This window comes from Onthophagus taurus, chromosome 6 (genome assembly GCF_036711975.1).
Source record: "Onthophagus taurus isolate NC chromosome 6, IU_Otau_3.0, whole genome shotgun sequence".
In the NCBI taxonomy this organism is placed as follows: domain Eukaryota; kingdom Metazoa; phylum Arthropoda; class Insecta; order Coleoptera; family Scarabaeidae; genus Onthophagus; species Onthophagus taurus.
The window spans coordinates 6,120,405-6,133,883 of NC_091971.1; the positions used below are offsets into that span (position 1 = coordinate 6,120,405).

Sequence of the window (13,479 nt, forward strand, 5' to 3'; positions counted from 1 at the left end):
GAAATAATCACATAACCCAGCTAATTATTTTTATTTTCGTTGTTTCAATGTATTTTTTTTTTTTTTGATTCAATCTCGCATGTTAAATCGAAACCTATCCGCTCACGTATCCTTTTGTTTCGTTTTATCAATCGACGGGGCACGAAATAAATGGAATCAATCGGATCACTGTCAATTACGGAGGTAATCCTCTTAGTCCCCTTTTCAGAAATTGAAAGTAAAGCGGTAAATCAAATAAGCGGACGGGAGAGTTCGGGAAAATCCGCGATCGTCACTGGCGGCGATCGCTTAAAAATTTATAGTACGAAGAGGAAAACTTTAAGTTCGAAGAACCCGTTGAGCTTCCGCCGGCTAAATTCATTTGCCCGGTTGAAACAACCGCGGTGAATTTTTTACTAACCGAGTCCTTAAAACTTTACAGACCAGCTCGCGCGAGCCGCCGAGGTCTTTATTGCGGAAGAAAACGTAATGAATTGGGGAGAAGGCGCGGCCCTTTCGGCTTCAATCTGGTGGAGCATTTCCACCGGAAGTTTATATGTGCACGTAAAAGGAAATCCTTTAGATAACGGTAAATATCGACAGCCACCCATTGGGGACCATCAATGTTTAGTGGGAAACCATTTCCTTAAGTTTACTGTATTTTGGATCCATTTAAAGACTTTAAAGTCTCCGTTTTGAAGAAAAGAATTTATTTGCTTATTTTGTTTTAGCATGATTTTTAGTAGATTTTAGTTTTAATTAATCAGGAATGATCAAATTATAGAGATCGCTTAAAATGCAAATTTACCTGCAAATCGGTATTGGAAAAAATAGCCAATAGTGAAATGCGTGTCAACAATGTATTTACTTTTAATTAAAATACAATTTCATTGCATTCGATGGTGTTACAATTTAATTTGATTTCAAGCTTTCAGTTCACTTTATAAATGGTATAAAGCAGAGATTATGTTTAACTTTGATCAAGTTGTATATTTTATACCTTGATTTATATATGTTGTTTACTAAATTCAACAAACTCTATTTTAATCACATGATTTTGTTGTTTATAGAAGAGTTATTTTCTCCAATTTAGTTTCATCTAAACTACTCATCATCTAAAACAAGAAGATTTTATCTATAATTTAAAGGCAAAACCAAGTTTCCATTTTCAATTTCCTCTCATTTCATTAACCATAAATGTTCAGAAAAGCAGAAAGAAAGTCCATTAATGCCTTTTTAATAGCCATGTATATTGTATTTTATTGTAGTTGCGTTTAAACCAGTTATTATAATTATGCATATCCACGATGCACAAAGGCGGTTATTCGAGTCGACGAGTACCAAATAGAATTGCTGAATCCTTTACCGGTCTGTAGGGGATGTAAACTCAGTCTCCAGAGAGATGACTCCTTATGCTTCTTGGCACATTGTAAACGAAATTACTTTCCAACTGCGGTCCAAACTAACGGGCGTACATGACTGCGTATCCAGGAATGGGATTCCGTAATTCAGCACCTCCTTAAATTGCCGGCCGCTTTTCTCGGAGTCGCTGTGCTTGGCGAGTTCGAACTTGAGCAATTTGGAAGTTTACGGACGCGGCCCTGAAGCAGCAACGAACCCGCATCGGCCCCTCAGGTTCAACAGAAACGAAGCTAATAGTTACACATCATAACTTACGGGTGCACACTCCGACAGTTGGAGTTTTGGTCGGAGGTGGGTGGTGGAAACGGCAGATGTTCGGCGTCAGTCTGAGGGATTACGAGTGTTTAAACTTGCCGGTTATTGCGTCTGCGGAGATCACATCATTTAAAGCTCGTCGGGTTGGGGAGAATTATTCCTAGAAACTTTATGAACTGTTTTCTATTTGCGGTTATACTTACTTATTGACGTTTAAAAATGTATATACCTAATATAATATTATTAAAGTACCACGTGAGCTTGCTGAGTTATGTTGACAGATATTAACATAATAACAAAAAATTTATGCACGAAATACTAAACATGCTAATTACCCTTTTACGCCACATAAAGTTAGTGTTATATTGCATGTAAACTACCGTGATAATCTGTAAAATTTTAAATGTTTTATTTCCAATTTTTGTCTATATTAACCCTTTTCAACATTTTATTTAGAGCAAAACGTGACGAAAACTCTTAAATTATATCGAACCGTTTGCTTTCATCGTGATAAATACGCAATCACCGTCTGAAAAATGTATGTTTGGAAAGTTATAACTTAATCCAAAGTATGAAGGAGATTTTGCTCCTGGAAAAAATCTCATTTGGCAAAAATTACGATAGGTTTCATGGAAGATTGCCCGCTATTCTTGACCTGGATAACGCTTGAAAATATGAATTCTAAAAATAACTTCACTTAAGCTGAATCCTAATAATTTGACTTTTATATAAAGTTAGTACCTAATTATACGAAAACTATTTATCTAAAAAAATAAATCAATGCTATTATGATGACGTCAATATTAACTATTAGTTAGGGTTATGTGATAATCAGATGCCGATCAATGCAAATAGCCTTTTGCCCCATAGAGGTAGCTTTGTAGCTTGAGTTTCCGATTACAATCGAGATGTAACCGTATTTGAAATTTCCTAGGAGGCTTGATTGTTTAGGGTTAGCAAACGGCTCGATTAAACCCGGTACGCAAACAATTTAATTCCTCCCAGTTTCGATTATTAGTCCGGTTCGAAAGGGCAAATCTGGCGATAGCCGTTACATTTTGACGGTTAAATGCACATAAACGCATACGTTAAATCGTAATATCGCGGTTTAATCTGCAGGAATTTCTCGGTATAAACTTCTTTTTTCGGCTTACCTAATATTCCCAGCCGATAATTGATGGTGACCACAACGACGCCTCCGTAACTAGCGAGAACGCTACCATCGTAGGGATTCCCCGAATTCCATTCATAACTCTCGCCGTGGATGAACACAATAACCGGGTATTTTGGAGATGTGCCGTCTCCTCGAGTTCCTGCTATAAAAAAAAATAGAAAATATATAAAATTAATTTCATTTTGAATTAGGTTGATTTTAAAAGTTTTCTTATGGTGTTAGATACTTTATCAAGAAAAAGTGACGGGAAGTTCAAAAGTTTTCTAACATGAAAGTGCAATCCCATAAATACAATTTCAGAAGTTTCTCTCCCTGTAGGGGTATAAAAAATGCACGAGAGTACGAACGTGCATAAATAGTGGTGTTAATGTAGAACGGGAGTTTGCTAAAAGCTTTGAAACAAGAATTCACTATAAGAATTCTTAGTATGTATAGGTGTTCTTAAATTATTTCAATAAACTCAAATAATAAATACAATCAATAACAAAAAGTTATTAATCTAAACTGCGTGTCTGATATTTTTTCTTTGCATACTCTGTATATTCTCGTATGGATTGTTTGAAGAAATACCTTAGCTCCACGTTTCTTTAGCAGTAGCATGAAGTCAGAAATAAACCACTTGGGATGTTTCCAGGATTGTACATGACATTGAATACGTAAGTCAAGAATTTAATGATTGAAGATTTTAGTATATATTAAGTTAGTTAAAAACTAGTCATTAGAATTGTAAATTTCTTTATTAAATCTTACGATTCGTAGATTTCCAATTTGTATCGGAAAGAAAAGAGGTTGCAGAATTTACTTGCAACTCCATTGTATCTATCTGTCGCCTATCAAACAGTTGCAGGATGTTCAAAACTATTCTCATTTGAATTCGGGTTCTTGTCGGAGTTCGAATTTGCGCTTCTGTAACTAGACTGTTTGAGATTTAAAGTTTTGGGCGTGTATAAGTCGGGTATTTGCTGTGGGCGCGTCAAAGTTGAATTCAATTACATCAATTCTTTGTTCAGAACCAACAGTCCGGAAAATTCCAGTTACTTTTGTTTCATTTATAATTTATAAATTTAAATTTTATAAAATAATTCGTCAAAGCTTAGTAATGAAACAAAGTAAAATTGTGCTGTTCATTTCAAGCAGTAAGCACGTCCACACTATTTATGCCATTTAAACGTTCTTGGTGGCATACCAATATGTGTTTACCTATCGGTTCTGAAGAGGGCTTTAAACCGTCTGCGTGTTGTCCCACTTTTGGACGTAGATGCTGCCGTCGAGGACGTGCAAGTGGCGGAAAAGGCAACGTACGAAAGGACCCCGCCCTACTTGTTCCGACCTACGGCCCACTTCCAGTTTCCATCTCCTGCCGTCGACGGATTTGAATTCACTTCGCCTTTTACGAACCGCAACCGCTGCCGTTTCCGGGTCTCTCTTCTGACCCCCTCCCGGGTGTTTATTCACTTCGGACGGCGACTTTTCAATTCGTGTTCAAGTGCGAACCACGTCCACATACAGTTTTCGCAAATTACTGGTGAAAAAGAAAATAGAGGGCAAAGAATAAAATAAAAGATGGTTTAATCCACAAATCTTTATATATTTGCTATGCATGGGTTTATAACAATTGGTGTCATAAAATATTTGTATTTACTTTTTTTTTTTGAAAAAGTCATAATAAAACAGTCAATATTATATTACAATTTTATAACGATTTCCATTTTATTTTCCACCTTTGGTGAAATATTGCAAAAACAGTATTTTCAAATCAGCAACTTATAAATAAAAAAATATGCGGACGTAGTAAATGTGTTTTATTTAAATAACTAAAAATAAATAACAAAATGGTATTATGTATTTTACAATTTTCGATAAACACAATAATTCAAAACTAACATTGTGAAATAAATTTATTTTCCTAGTTAATCCTACTTAAAGTATTTCTTTTTGTAAATCTCGTTCGAAAATCCATCCAAAACAACATAAACTCAAAAGGCTGATGATGTAAATTTAATTCGTAGAAGTTTAAATGTTCTCAACATCTCTCGATCCAACTTAAATTTTCGAACAAACCAAGTTGGCCGAAGTTTTCAGAATCCGTTGTTCGTCCATTTATTTTTATTTACTTCCAGTCGGTTTCGAAAGTTTCGAATTAACAATTTAAGTGGATTTAACGGTTTTTCTTGCCTGTGCCGGACCTGGAGAGCGTCGACGTTCGATGAAACTTTGAAAGCCCACTCCAACTCTAAACCGAACGTACCTCTGAAAAAAGTTGTTTCGTATGCAAAATTCAAATTAAGGCGCCCGGTAGTCCTTTGATGGCGTGTATAACATCCCTTCCGAATCAACGACTCCGACACCTGTGTAACTAAGTAAGCCGACAAGGATGACGACGCCCTTTTTGGGGGTATTAACAAAAATAATTAAGTCATTAATTTTCGAACGCGCTATTTAATTAGTGGAAGGAGCAACGTACTCTGTGTGGAAGACTACAAAGTGAGATAATGGCCTAGAGGGCAGAGGAATAATGCAACGAACAAAGAAACCGCCCTGTGCTTTCGGCAACAAAACAACATCTGTATTTCCGCTCTAATGAGAGAAAATCTCGAAAGCGTTATAAAGGTGTTCATACCTTAAAATACGTGAAGATATAATTGAATAATTAAAAATTATGTTTAAGAATTATAAATGAAATAAGACAATAACAACTAAAACTAGAACTAACACTAGTCTAGTAGTGGTTATTCCGCAAATATGATCCAGTTATGTATTGTGCCCGACGAAAGTTTTTATTTAACATTATTATCCTCTTACCGCAAAAAATTATCTGTTTTGATATGAAAAATGTTTATTGTTCCGTTTTTGAATCAACGTTTCATCCAAAAAGCTACAAAGTGTATTTCAGATTCTATACAAAGCGATTTCGAATTTAAACTCGCCGTATTTATTGGAAATACTGTGTTGACCGCGGTGGTGTAGCCGCGAAATTAAAACAAACCCCACGCCCATTCCCATATTCGTCGATTCGACCCAAAACCAAACTCAACACAATTGAATGCAGTGTGCATCTGGTTCTGGTGCGAAGGGGTCGTGGAAAATGTGGGTACAACGGGGGGTCAGTGGTTGGTAGTCCGAGTTGGCTTCAGTGATTTGCACAAAGCAATTCATTTATTTTGGTCGGCGGGTATAATTGCAGGTTCACGCGTCGACCCATATCTATACATTTATTTGTGTTACAATGTTTAATTTATCAAAAACCTCATTTTGCGGCTGGGACTACGGATTATAACGTTTGATAAAACTATTCATGTGGTTGGCTCGAATATAATTTTTCTCTTTTGATGAAAAATTCTTTATATATTATCCCAGTTATTATTCATCTTTTTTAATGCCAGATATATTCATATAGGTGACACTCGAGGTAGTTTTTTAAATACGATATAAGTAACCCAATTTGTGGGTTTAAATTGAAGGGAAGATTCTTTATCATTTGATAATTACCTGATTTTCAGTTCGTACATTTAACGTAGGTGAATTACACCATGTACTTTCCATAGATTAAAACGATGTAATCCCATCACGTCGGTGGATTACCGCTGCTCAAATCACTTGTAATTGAAAACTATTGAGTTTGGTAACTCCGGCTCTCCACAGTCGTTAATATGTAATGCTTGGTAAAGGAAGGATCGTCCCGTAATCCTCGTAATGCTCCTGTAATCACTGTGCGAAAGCACTTGGAACTACAAAATTCAAAGGTGCACTAGCTACTAATTTATACCATTTCCTTTTTTGAATTATTTAAAAACTGGATTTTTATTTGTCAAGTTTGAAAATGTTTCACTTCGATAACCAGCTTAATTCTCATTTTACTCGTATACCAAGAATCGTTTCTGCTACGTAGAAGATTACAACTTATCATCTCTCGTTCGATTCATTTCTGTCTCGACAGACTCTTAGGACCATAAATTGTGAGCTCGAAACGGTGGTAATTTGACATCGTCAGCACCCTTAACTGTCGCTTAAATGCGCCAGACGTCGCTTCGAGCCGTTTCAACAAAGGACTATACCCATTACAACACCTCCAACGTTAAGGTAGTATCGAGATCGAGCGATCCAGTATTCATTTGTCAATGAAAGACTACCGCCTCCCAGTTGCATTGTCTCCGACGTTCTTTCATTTCATAAGAAACTGGAATCAAACGAACCCCGTAATTGCAAGTCGTCGCTTTTAAATTGTGACTAAATATTCCTTGGAAAACGGACGTTCTATCTCTTTTGTCATGCCCTTCAATTGTGTATTTCAGAATTTAACGATTAAATTGGATTTTGAAAAAAAAATTTCAAAGAGAATTAAAAAGTAATTTATTGATTTAAATGTGAACAAAATTTTTAATTTAATTTTATAAATCCGATTAGGTTATCTATATTAACAGTCGAGGTCGTATCGATGTAATACCAACGACGAATTTCTAGCAGAATAGGAGGATTAATTATGGAATGCTTGAAGGGATAAGAAGAGGTAACAATAGGCATCCAATTTCTGAATATACAACTCAAGTATCCTTGGTAATTATTGGTCAAAATAGGATAAGCAGGGTGGTATAGTTCAAAATGATGTTAAGGATTATTCTATTGTATAATATTTCTGTACTATGACCCCATTTCTGCGAGCATATAAGATTATAATTAAAAAAATTGATAAAAACGTTACATCAATATTTTACATAGGATAAAACGAACGTGGCGATCAATTTGGTCTGTCCTTTTGTATTATAAAACCGTTATGAATTATTTAACTTTAACGAGATTAAAGATTGATCGATCTATCACTACCCCTCCAAGCTTTCATTTATAAACTGAGACGCAATTTTCCAGCACTTTTTCCATAAAATAAGGTGGTTTTTATTTAAAGAAAATTAATCACTATATTTGTGAATGTGATGAATATCAAAGCAAAGTTGGCATCAATTACTTTTCAAGTAGAATAGAACATCCAATATCGCGACGGGAGTTGTCGTTCGAACTGGGGGGGAATGCTCAAAGAGGATGTACGTGAAGTAGTCCTTGTACTAACATGGTGCGCATTTGTGTCTGGCGTGCCAAGTCATCCGTCGAACAATCCCTTGTAAGTATTCCGGTCTGGTTTTTCAATTTCATGCTTTGTAAACATTCGAAGAGCTAATTTTACACAGAGCATCGACCCGTCCTGTACTGAGCAATTGAAAAATGTATTATGTCGTCTTTTCTTAAACACATCGTTTATTTGTCCTTGTTTCTACAACACGAGGTTTCATTGATTTTTTTATTCTCATGTGAAAACTTTATATAGGTAGCAAAATTTCCACAGAAAATTATTTTTATCCACATTCATATGAAGCTACGATTTTACGATGGATATTAATAGCAAAACTATTCAATTCTAATGTTTTTTTTTGTTAATTTAAATTTAACGTTATAGCTACAATATAGTTAAAATTATACTTAATCTGATTATGGATTATGTCTTTTTGGTTTATTATAAACAATTTATTTCTAAAATATTTTATTTCATCATTTTTAGTTTTTCAATTATGATCGACTTTAACAACGGAAATAAAATTCAATTTCGATAAATTTGAATCCCTTTTTTGCTGTTTCGTAATTCCCTTGAATTATTTTAGTTTTATTATAAACGTTGAATTGTATGCACAATTCACATTGTAATTTTGTGCGTTTGAACTTATTTCTTTTAATTGCTGAACCAGTGTGTACCATTTAATGCATACTGGGATTGGTGAACGTGATTAACCGCAATTGATGGGGAATTTCTGTTCTACATTAAATTAACGTTATAGCTATTTTATTTACAACTTGAAAATGTAATTTAATCAATTCAATGATTATTTTAAACATTAGTTGTTTATAGTTAGTAAATTTGTTAGTTTCGTTTAAACTGTAATGTTTGATTTTAATTATTTTGAAGTTGAGAATAGAGGTCGGTGGAAATCAACACTTACGGCACGCCAGATGCTCTGGTAAATCGTTTGCAATAATCCTCCCCTGACCGCTTATGTCCGGTCAATAAGCGATCGTTTCCTGCAAATCAGTCACTCAGTCATTCGGAATGTTGCGGTTTACCTGGTATCTGATATAGACACTCCATCATCCCCTAATCTTCAATTTCCCAAACAATTCCTTATTTAACGAACGTGTTTAATTAGTTTTTTGTCTCTAAATATAAAGATAATATCTTGGTTCCTGCGAAAACGAGTGAAAACCTGCGGTCCATGTTGACGGAGCTAAGTGGAGCCCATTCCTGAATTGATTTATGATAATTAAGGTGCCCGGTAGTTCATTAACCGTCGGTTAGATGGCGCTATGGCGCTTCTGCAGCCAGTAGTGTCCGTCCCTTCGCCTCTTCGACCCCGTGCATGTGGCTCTTAATGGTGTACTACCGGCGTACTCCCGCAGTTAAGGGGCTAGAATTACGCCAGGCATAAATTATGTTTAGCAATTTAGCTGAAAGGTACCGAGGGATTCCTAGCTTGAAGGAGGTCATACGACGAACGGCAGTGACGTTCGATTTATGAACCCCATTATCGGAGAAGATGTTACAAATCCTTCCAACTTTGACTGTTAAGCAGACGTTTGGTATTCAACGATTGTTTCATTTTAATGATCGATTTCTTCGAAATTTTTATGCTTTTATTTGTAGTTATTACTTTAAGTTTTTATTGATTTTTTAAAGTAACTTTTTGATCTATAAAAAAAGCTAAAGTTTCTCCAAGTTAATTTCTGAACGACTAATATTAAAAACATAAGATTATTATAATTAATTTTCTCATAAGTTCGTCGTTTGATCTTCAGGGCGAGAACTTGTCTTTTCCTTTAATTATAAACTTGCCGCTACGTTTACTGAATATAAGCGAGGAAATTAAGGCTCTTGTGTCTAGGTTTTTAGAGTAACGATTTTCCAAATTCGTTGCTTTTTTGTATGGGGGTGCGTTTTAAGGCAATTAAGACGCTTCCTTTTAAATTAAATATACAGTTGGAAGGTCCAATAATCTTTCCCTTTTTGGATAAATAAATGGGAAAAGCGGATCTTGAATGATAAAGAAAGTAATTTATGGATCCCTTTGAAAATGTAACGCTAAAAGGCCTCTAAATAAAAATTTATACCTTCTGTGTAGAATGTGTAGAAAAGGGTCCGTTATTCCAGTTCTTTTTAAACGTTTCGGCTTTTTCTAAATTAAAATTTATGCTTCATTAAATGATTTAACACAAATTTAAATTCATAACCGCAACAATTTTTATAGTACATGCATATAAATTGCGTATGAAAACTTTTGATATGCTAAAAACAACATCAATAGTCGCTCGGAGAAGATTATCGTAGATTTTGTAGATCAAGGAAAGTGCATAGAGCGACGACAAAGACACCGGAAGTGAGATATGAAATTTCGCAACAGGATTACGGGATTATGTTGCGCACGCGAAATTGCTTTGTAAAATTCAGAGGGAGAATGCCAGGAATTTCCATTTCCTGCGCCGTCCGTTTATCCCGATCATCACAAAGAACGGAGGACAAGTTAATACAGGTCGTGCGAACATAAATCGTCGCCGACTGGCGCGCACGTTACAGGAAACTATTTGGCAACTTTGTCTCACCTCGCTTCTTTCCCCCATTACGGGAGCTCTTGCCGTAAAATATCGTAGAATGTAAATTAGAAATATCTGCGCCGCCGGGACAAACTAATTGCAGTGCAATTCGCATGCACCGGCCGGCGCACATATTGTAGGAAGGGTTGGTTGGGTCACAGGGAAAGGACTAAACTACGGTAATGTCCCCTTGCAACTCTTGCGAATAATATTTGCAAACGTTGAGCTTCATAAGCGCCATCTTGTTACAATCCTTGCACTTCCAACAATAAGAGGCTTATACTGCTTCGTGTTTAATTATTTTCCAGTTCGTAAGACGCCGCCGAAAAGGTTTAAGAAAACTTTTTCCTTTCTTTCACAACCCTAAAAGTGTAATTTTCTCCAATACAAATGAAATAAACTTGATAAAATGTAATAAAATACCAGCTCAATAGCCATTCAAACGTAATTTAATTGGGTCAAACAAGAAATGCGGTCACCGTAAATAGATTCAGTAAAAAAGCTGTCCTTTCTAATGGCCGCTCCAAAGGCGTGGTTCACATAGGCAAATAAATAGGGCGACGTCCCATCGTTGGACACTTTTATGGGTGTACAGTGTTAAACTTAATCCTATCAATTTAATTTGAATCTACTGAAAAACCTGAGTTGGTTGTGTACACGGTATAGTCGGAGTTACACTTTAATAGTAGACGGAATTAAATTGCCCGTTTGGATTTAGTCGAGCTCAATTTTCCCAGAACAAAAGCTTAAGTATAATGTTCTTAACTATTAACTACACTTCTTTTAATAAACATGGTCTTGTTAAAGGGAACACCAAACAAGTTAACAGGTGTTTTTAGTTTTTATTTTTTTTACAGATTATGAAGATGTAAGAACGAAAAGTTGCGCGAAATCTCTAAAATGGTTCGAAATTCATCTTTTTTGGAATTATCATTGCTATATACATGGAGGATTAAACATCAGAACGCTGTCGACCAAGAAGATGGCCAAGGGACGATCGATTGACAATGTCAGGGAGGATTCGCCCTGCAGGTGCAAAACTGATGAAATTTAGCCCAAAATTGAGAATATATATACATTCCATGTATATGTACACAACCCATGTCTACATATACATGGAATTGAATACATACATTTTTTTCATGTTATCTACCTATAATTTTGTGAATACTAGACAGTGCTCGCAATTCTCGAAAGTTTTTTGGTGTATAAATCGATTGAAGCACAACGTGCGTGTACGCGCAGGTACATACACGTGATTTCCATCGGTGCTAAATTAGTTACCGTGCGCGGCGTGAAATCAGCCTCTTTCGCGTTGCGCGTCCCCCCGTGTGTAGGCGGAAATTTGCATAATTGAATGGTAAATCGCAATGAAATATATATGCGGATTTGCATAATCGAATGAATTTTGACGCGAACCGGGACTGCCATAGCCGTCCAGGTCTGCGCACTACCAAACCGCACCCAGGAACTCAGAGAAAAACCATAACACGTAGTCGTTCATTATCCAGATAATATTAAATAACACCCGGTTAATCCGGTAACCTGTGTACCCATTGTGCTCTACGTTATTTATGAGGAATACAACAACATGGGTTAGTTAGTAAATTCGAACAATTTCTATTTAGCGTTTCTTTGATAACGGTTTTGAACAACACACAAGGGGGATGTTAAAACTGTATAAAGTTCTTTCACCAGAATTCAATTTTCCAGTTGTTTTGACGTACATACAAAATCCACCGAGAGTACGCGAACGCGCGCTTTTTCATGTCTAACGAAATTATAAGCAGCTTCATTTTATAATAAACTATATAATCTCGTTTGTGTGCATATAAAAGAAATTTTGGATTTCACGATAGTTATTTTTGAGTGTCTATCAATGCTTATACATATTCCTATAGCATCGCCTCAAGCCATATTTTCTTAAAGCAGTAAATATTGAGACGATATACATAATCGGATTGTCTACCCACTTATTTTCCATAACAACGACATTGTTCGCTCCTACGGGACGCCCATGTCGGCGACTATTTACATAATTCAACGTCGTAGAAGAAGGCAAAAGAAAAAAAATCGGGAATTCGGTTGAGTCGATCGACGAAAATACGAAGAAGAAGACGGAATTGAAAGACAGTACTGTGTGCGTAGCGAAATTGAAAAAGAACTCGCGGTTTCTACTCTTTCCGCCCGCGTTATACCGTCCCCCCGTTCCCCTTCCAAGCCTTTTTAGCATACATGAATATCAACTGTGATTTATATCATGGAAAATTGCTTCCTGAAAATTGTGCGCGGCGGATCCCCCCGCCTGGGGGCGTCCCAAAAACCGAACGAACGGAAAATGTGCTGCTCGAGAAATGAAGAAAAACTGGGACCGATATCTATCGTTATATGCTGTAAGGATGAGATAAGGGGAGCTCAAGTTTTTGTTGCTTTTTGACCTTACTATTACATGGGTTTGAAAACTCTCAAAATGTACATATGTCACAGTATTAGGATACGAAATATATCTCTCTCTATCTCGTTATTTTAAAATAAAAAAAAATTGTTTCACAAAACGTGTTAAAGAAAAAAATGAAAAAACGATATCTATCGTTTAAGAAGTTAAGGTTGTTGAGAAGCAGGGCTGTGTCTTATAGAAAGTAATAAGAGAAACAGTAAAACTTTTTTTGTGAGGACTTTCCGGGATCCTGCAATCTGGCCCTGAGGAAATTGCCGCACTTTATTCTCCAGCTTCCGCGCTTTTACAGCGCTTGTAATACCAGTCTATTTTAGATGATTGGGTGATTCCAGAATATTGTTGGTGTAGACAATTTCGTACCTTGAGGCAGTTTTTAGAAAGAGAAAACCGCATTCCCTGTGCCGACATTCGTAGTGATAATATTTCGAGTTATACAAGTTGTAAAGGTAACGAAATCTAAAAATTAATTTCAAAACTTTATTTTCTTAGTTGACGTTTATATTTCGATTGTTATCTGTTTCTTTATATTTCGTTTCATGCGGTAATATTCTTTTATACGTTTGGA

At 35.9% G+C, this 13,479-nt stretch overlaps 1 protein-coding gene across 2 annotated transcripts in view; it reads right to left on the bottom strand.

Annotated features, from left to right (window-relative positions):
* The window catches only part of LOC111427959 (Neuroligin 3), a 113,351-nt gene that overhangs the window by 26,289 nt on the left and 73,583 nt on the right, over nt 1–13,479 (bottom strand). For both annotated transcript variants that reach the window (XM_023063334.2, XM_023063333.2), the window contains exon 2: nt 2,811–2,972. In XM_023063334.2, the coding sequence (XP_022919102.2) occupies nt 2,811–2,972 (162 nt within the window). The remainder of the gene's footprint in view (nt 1–2,810; nt 2,973–13,479) is intronic.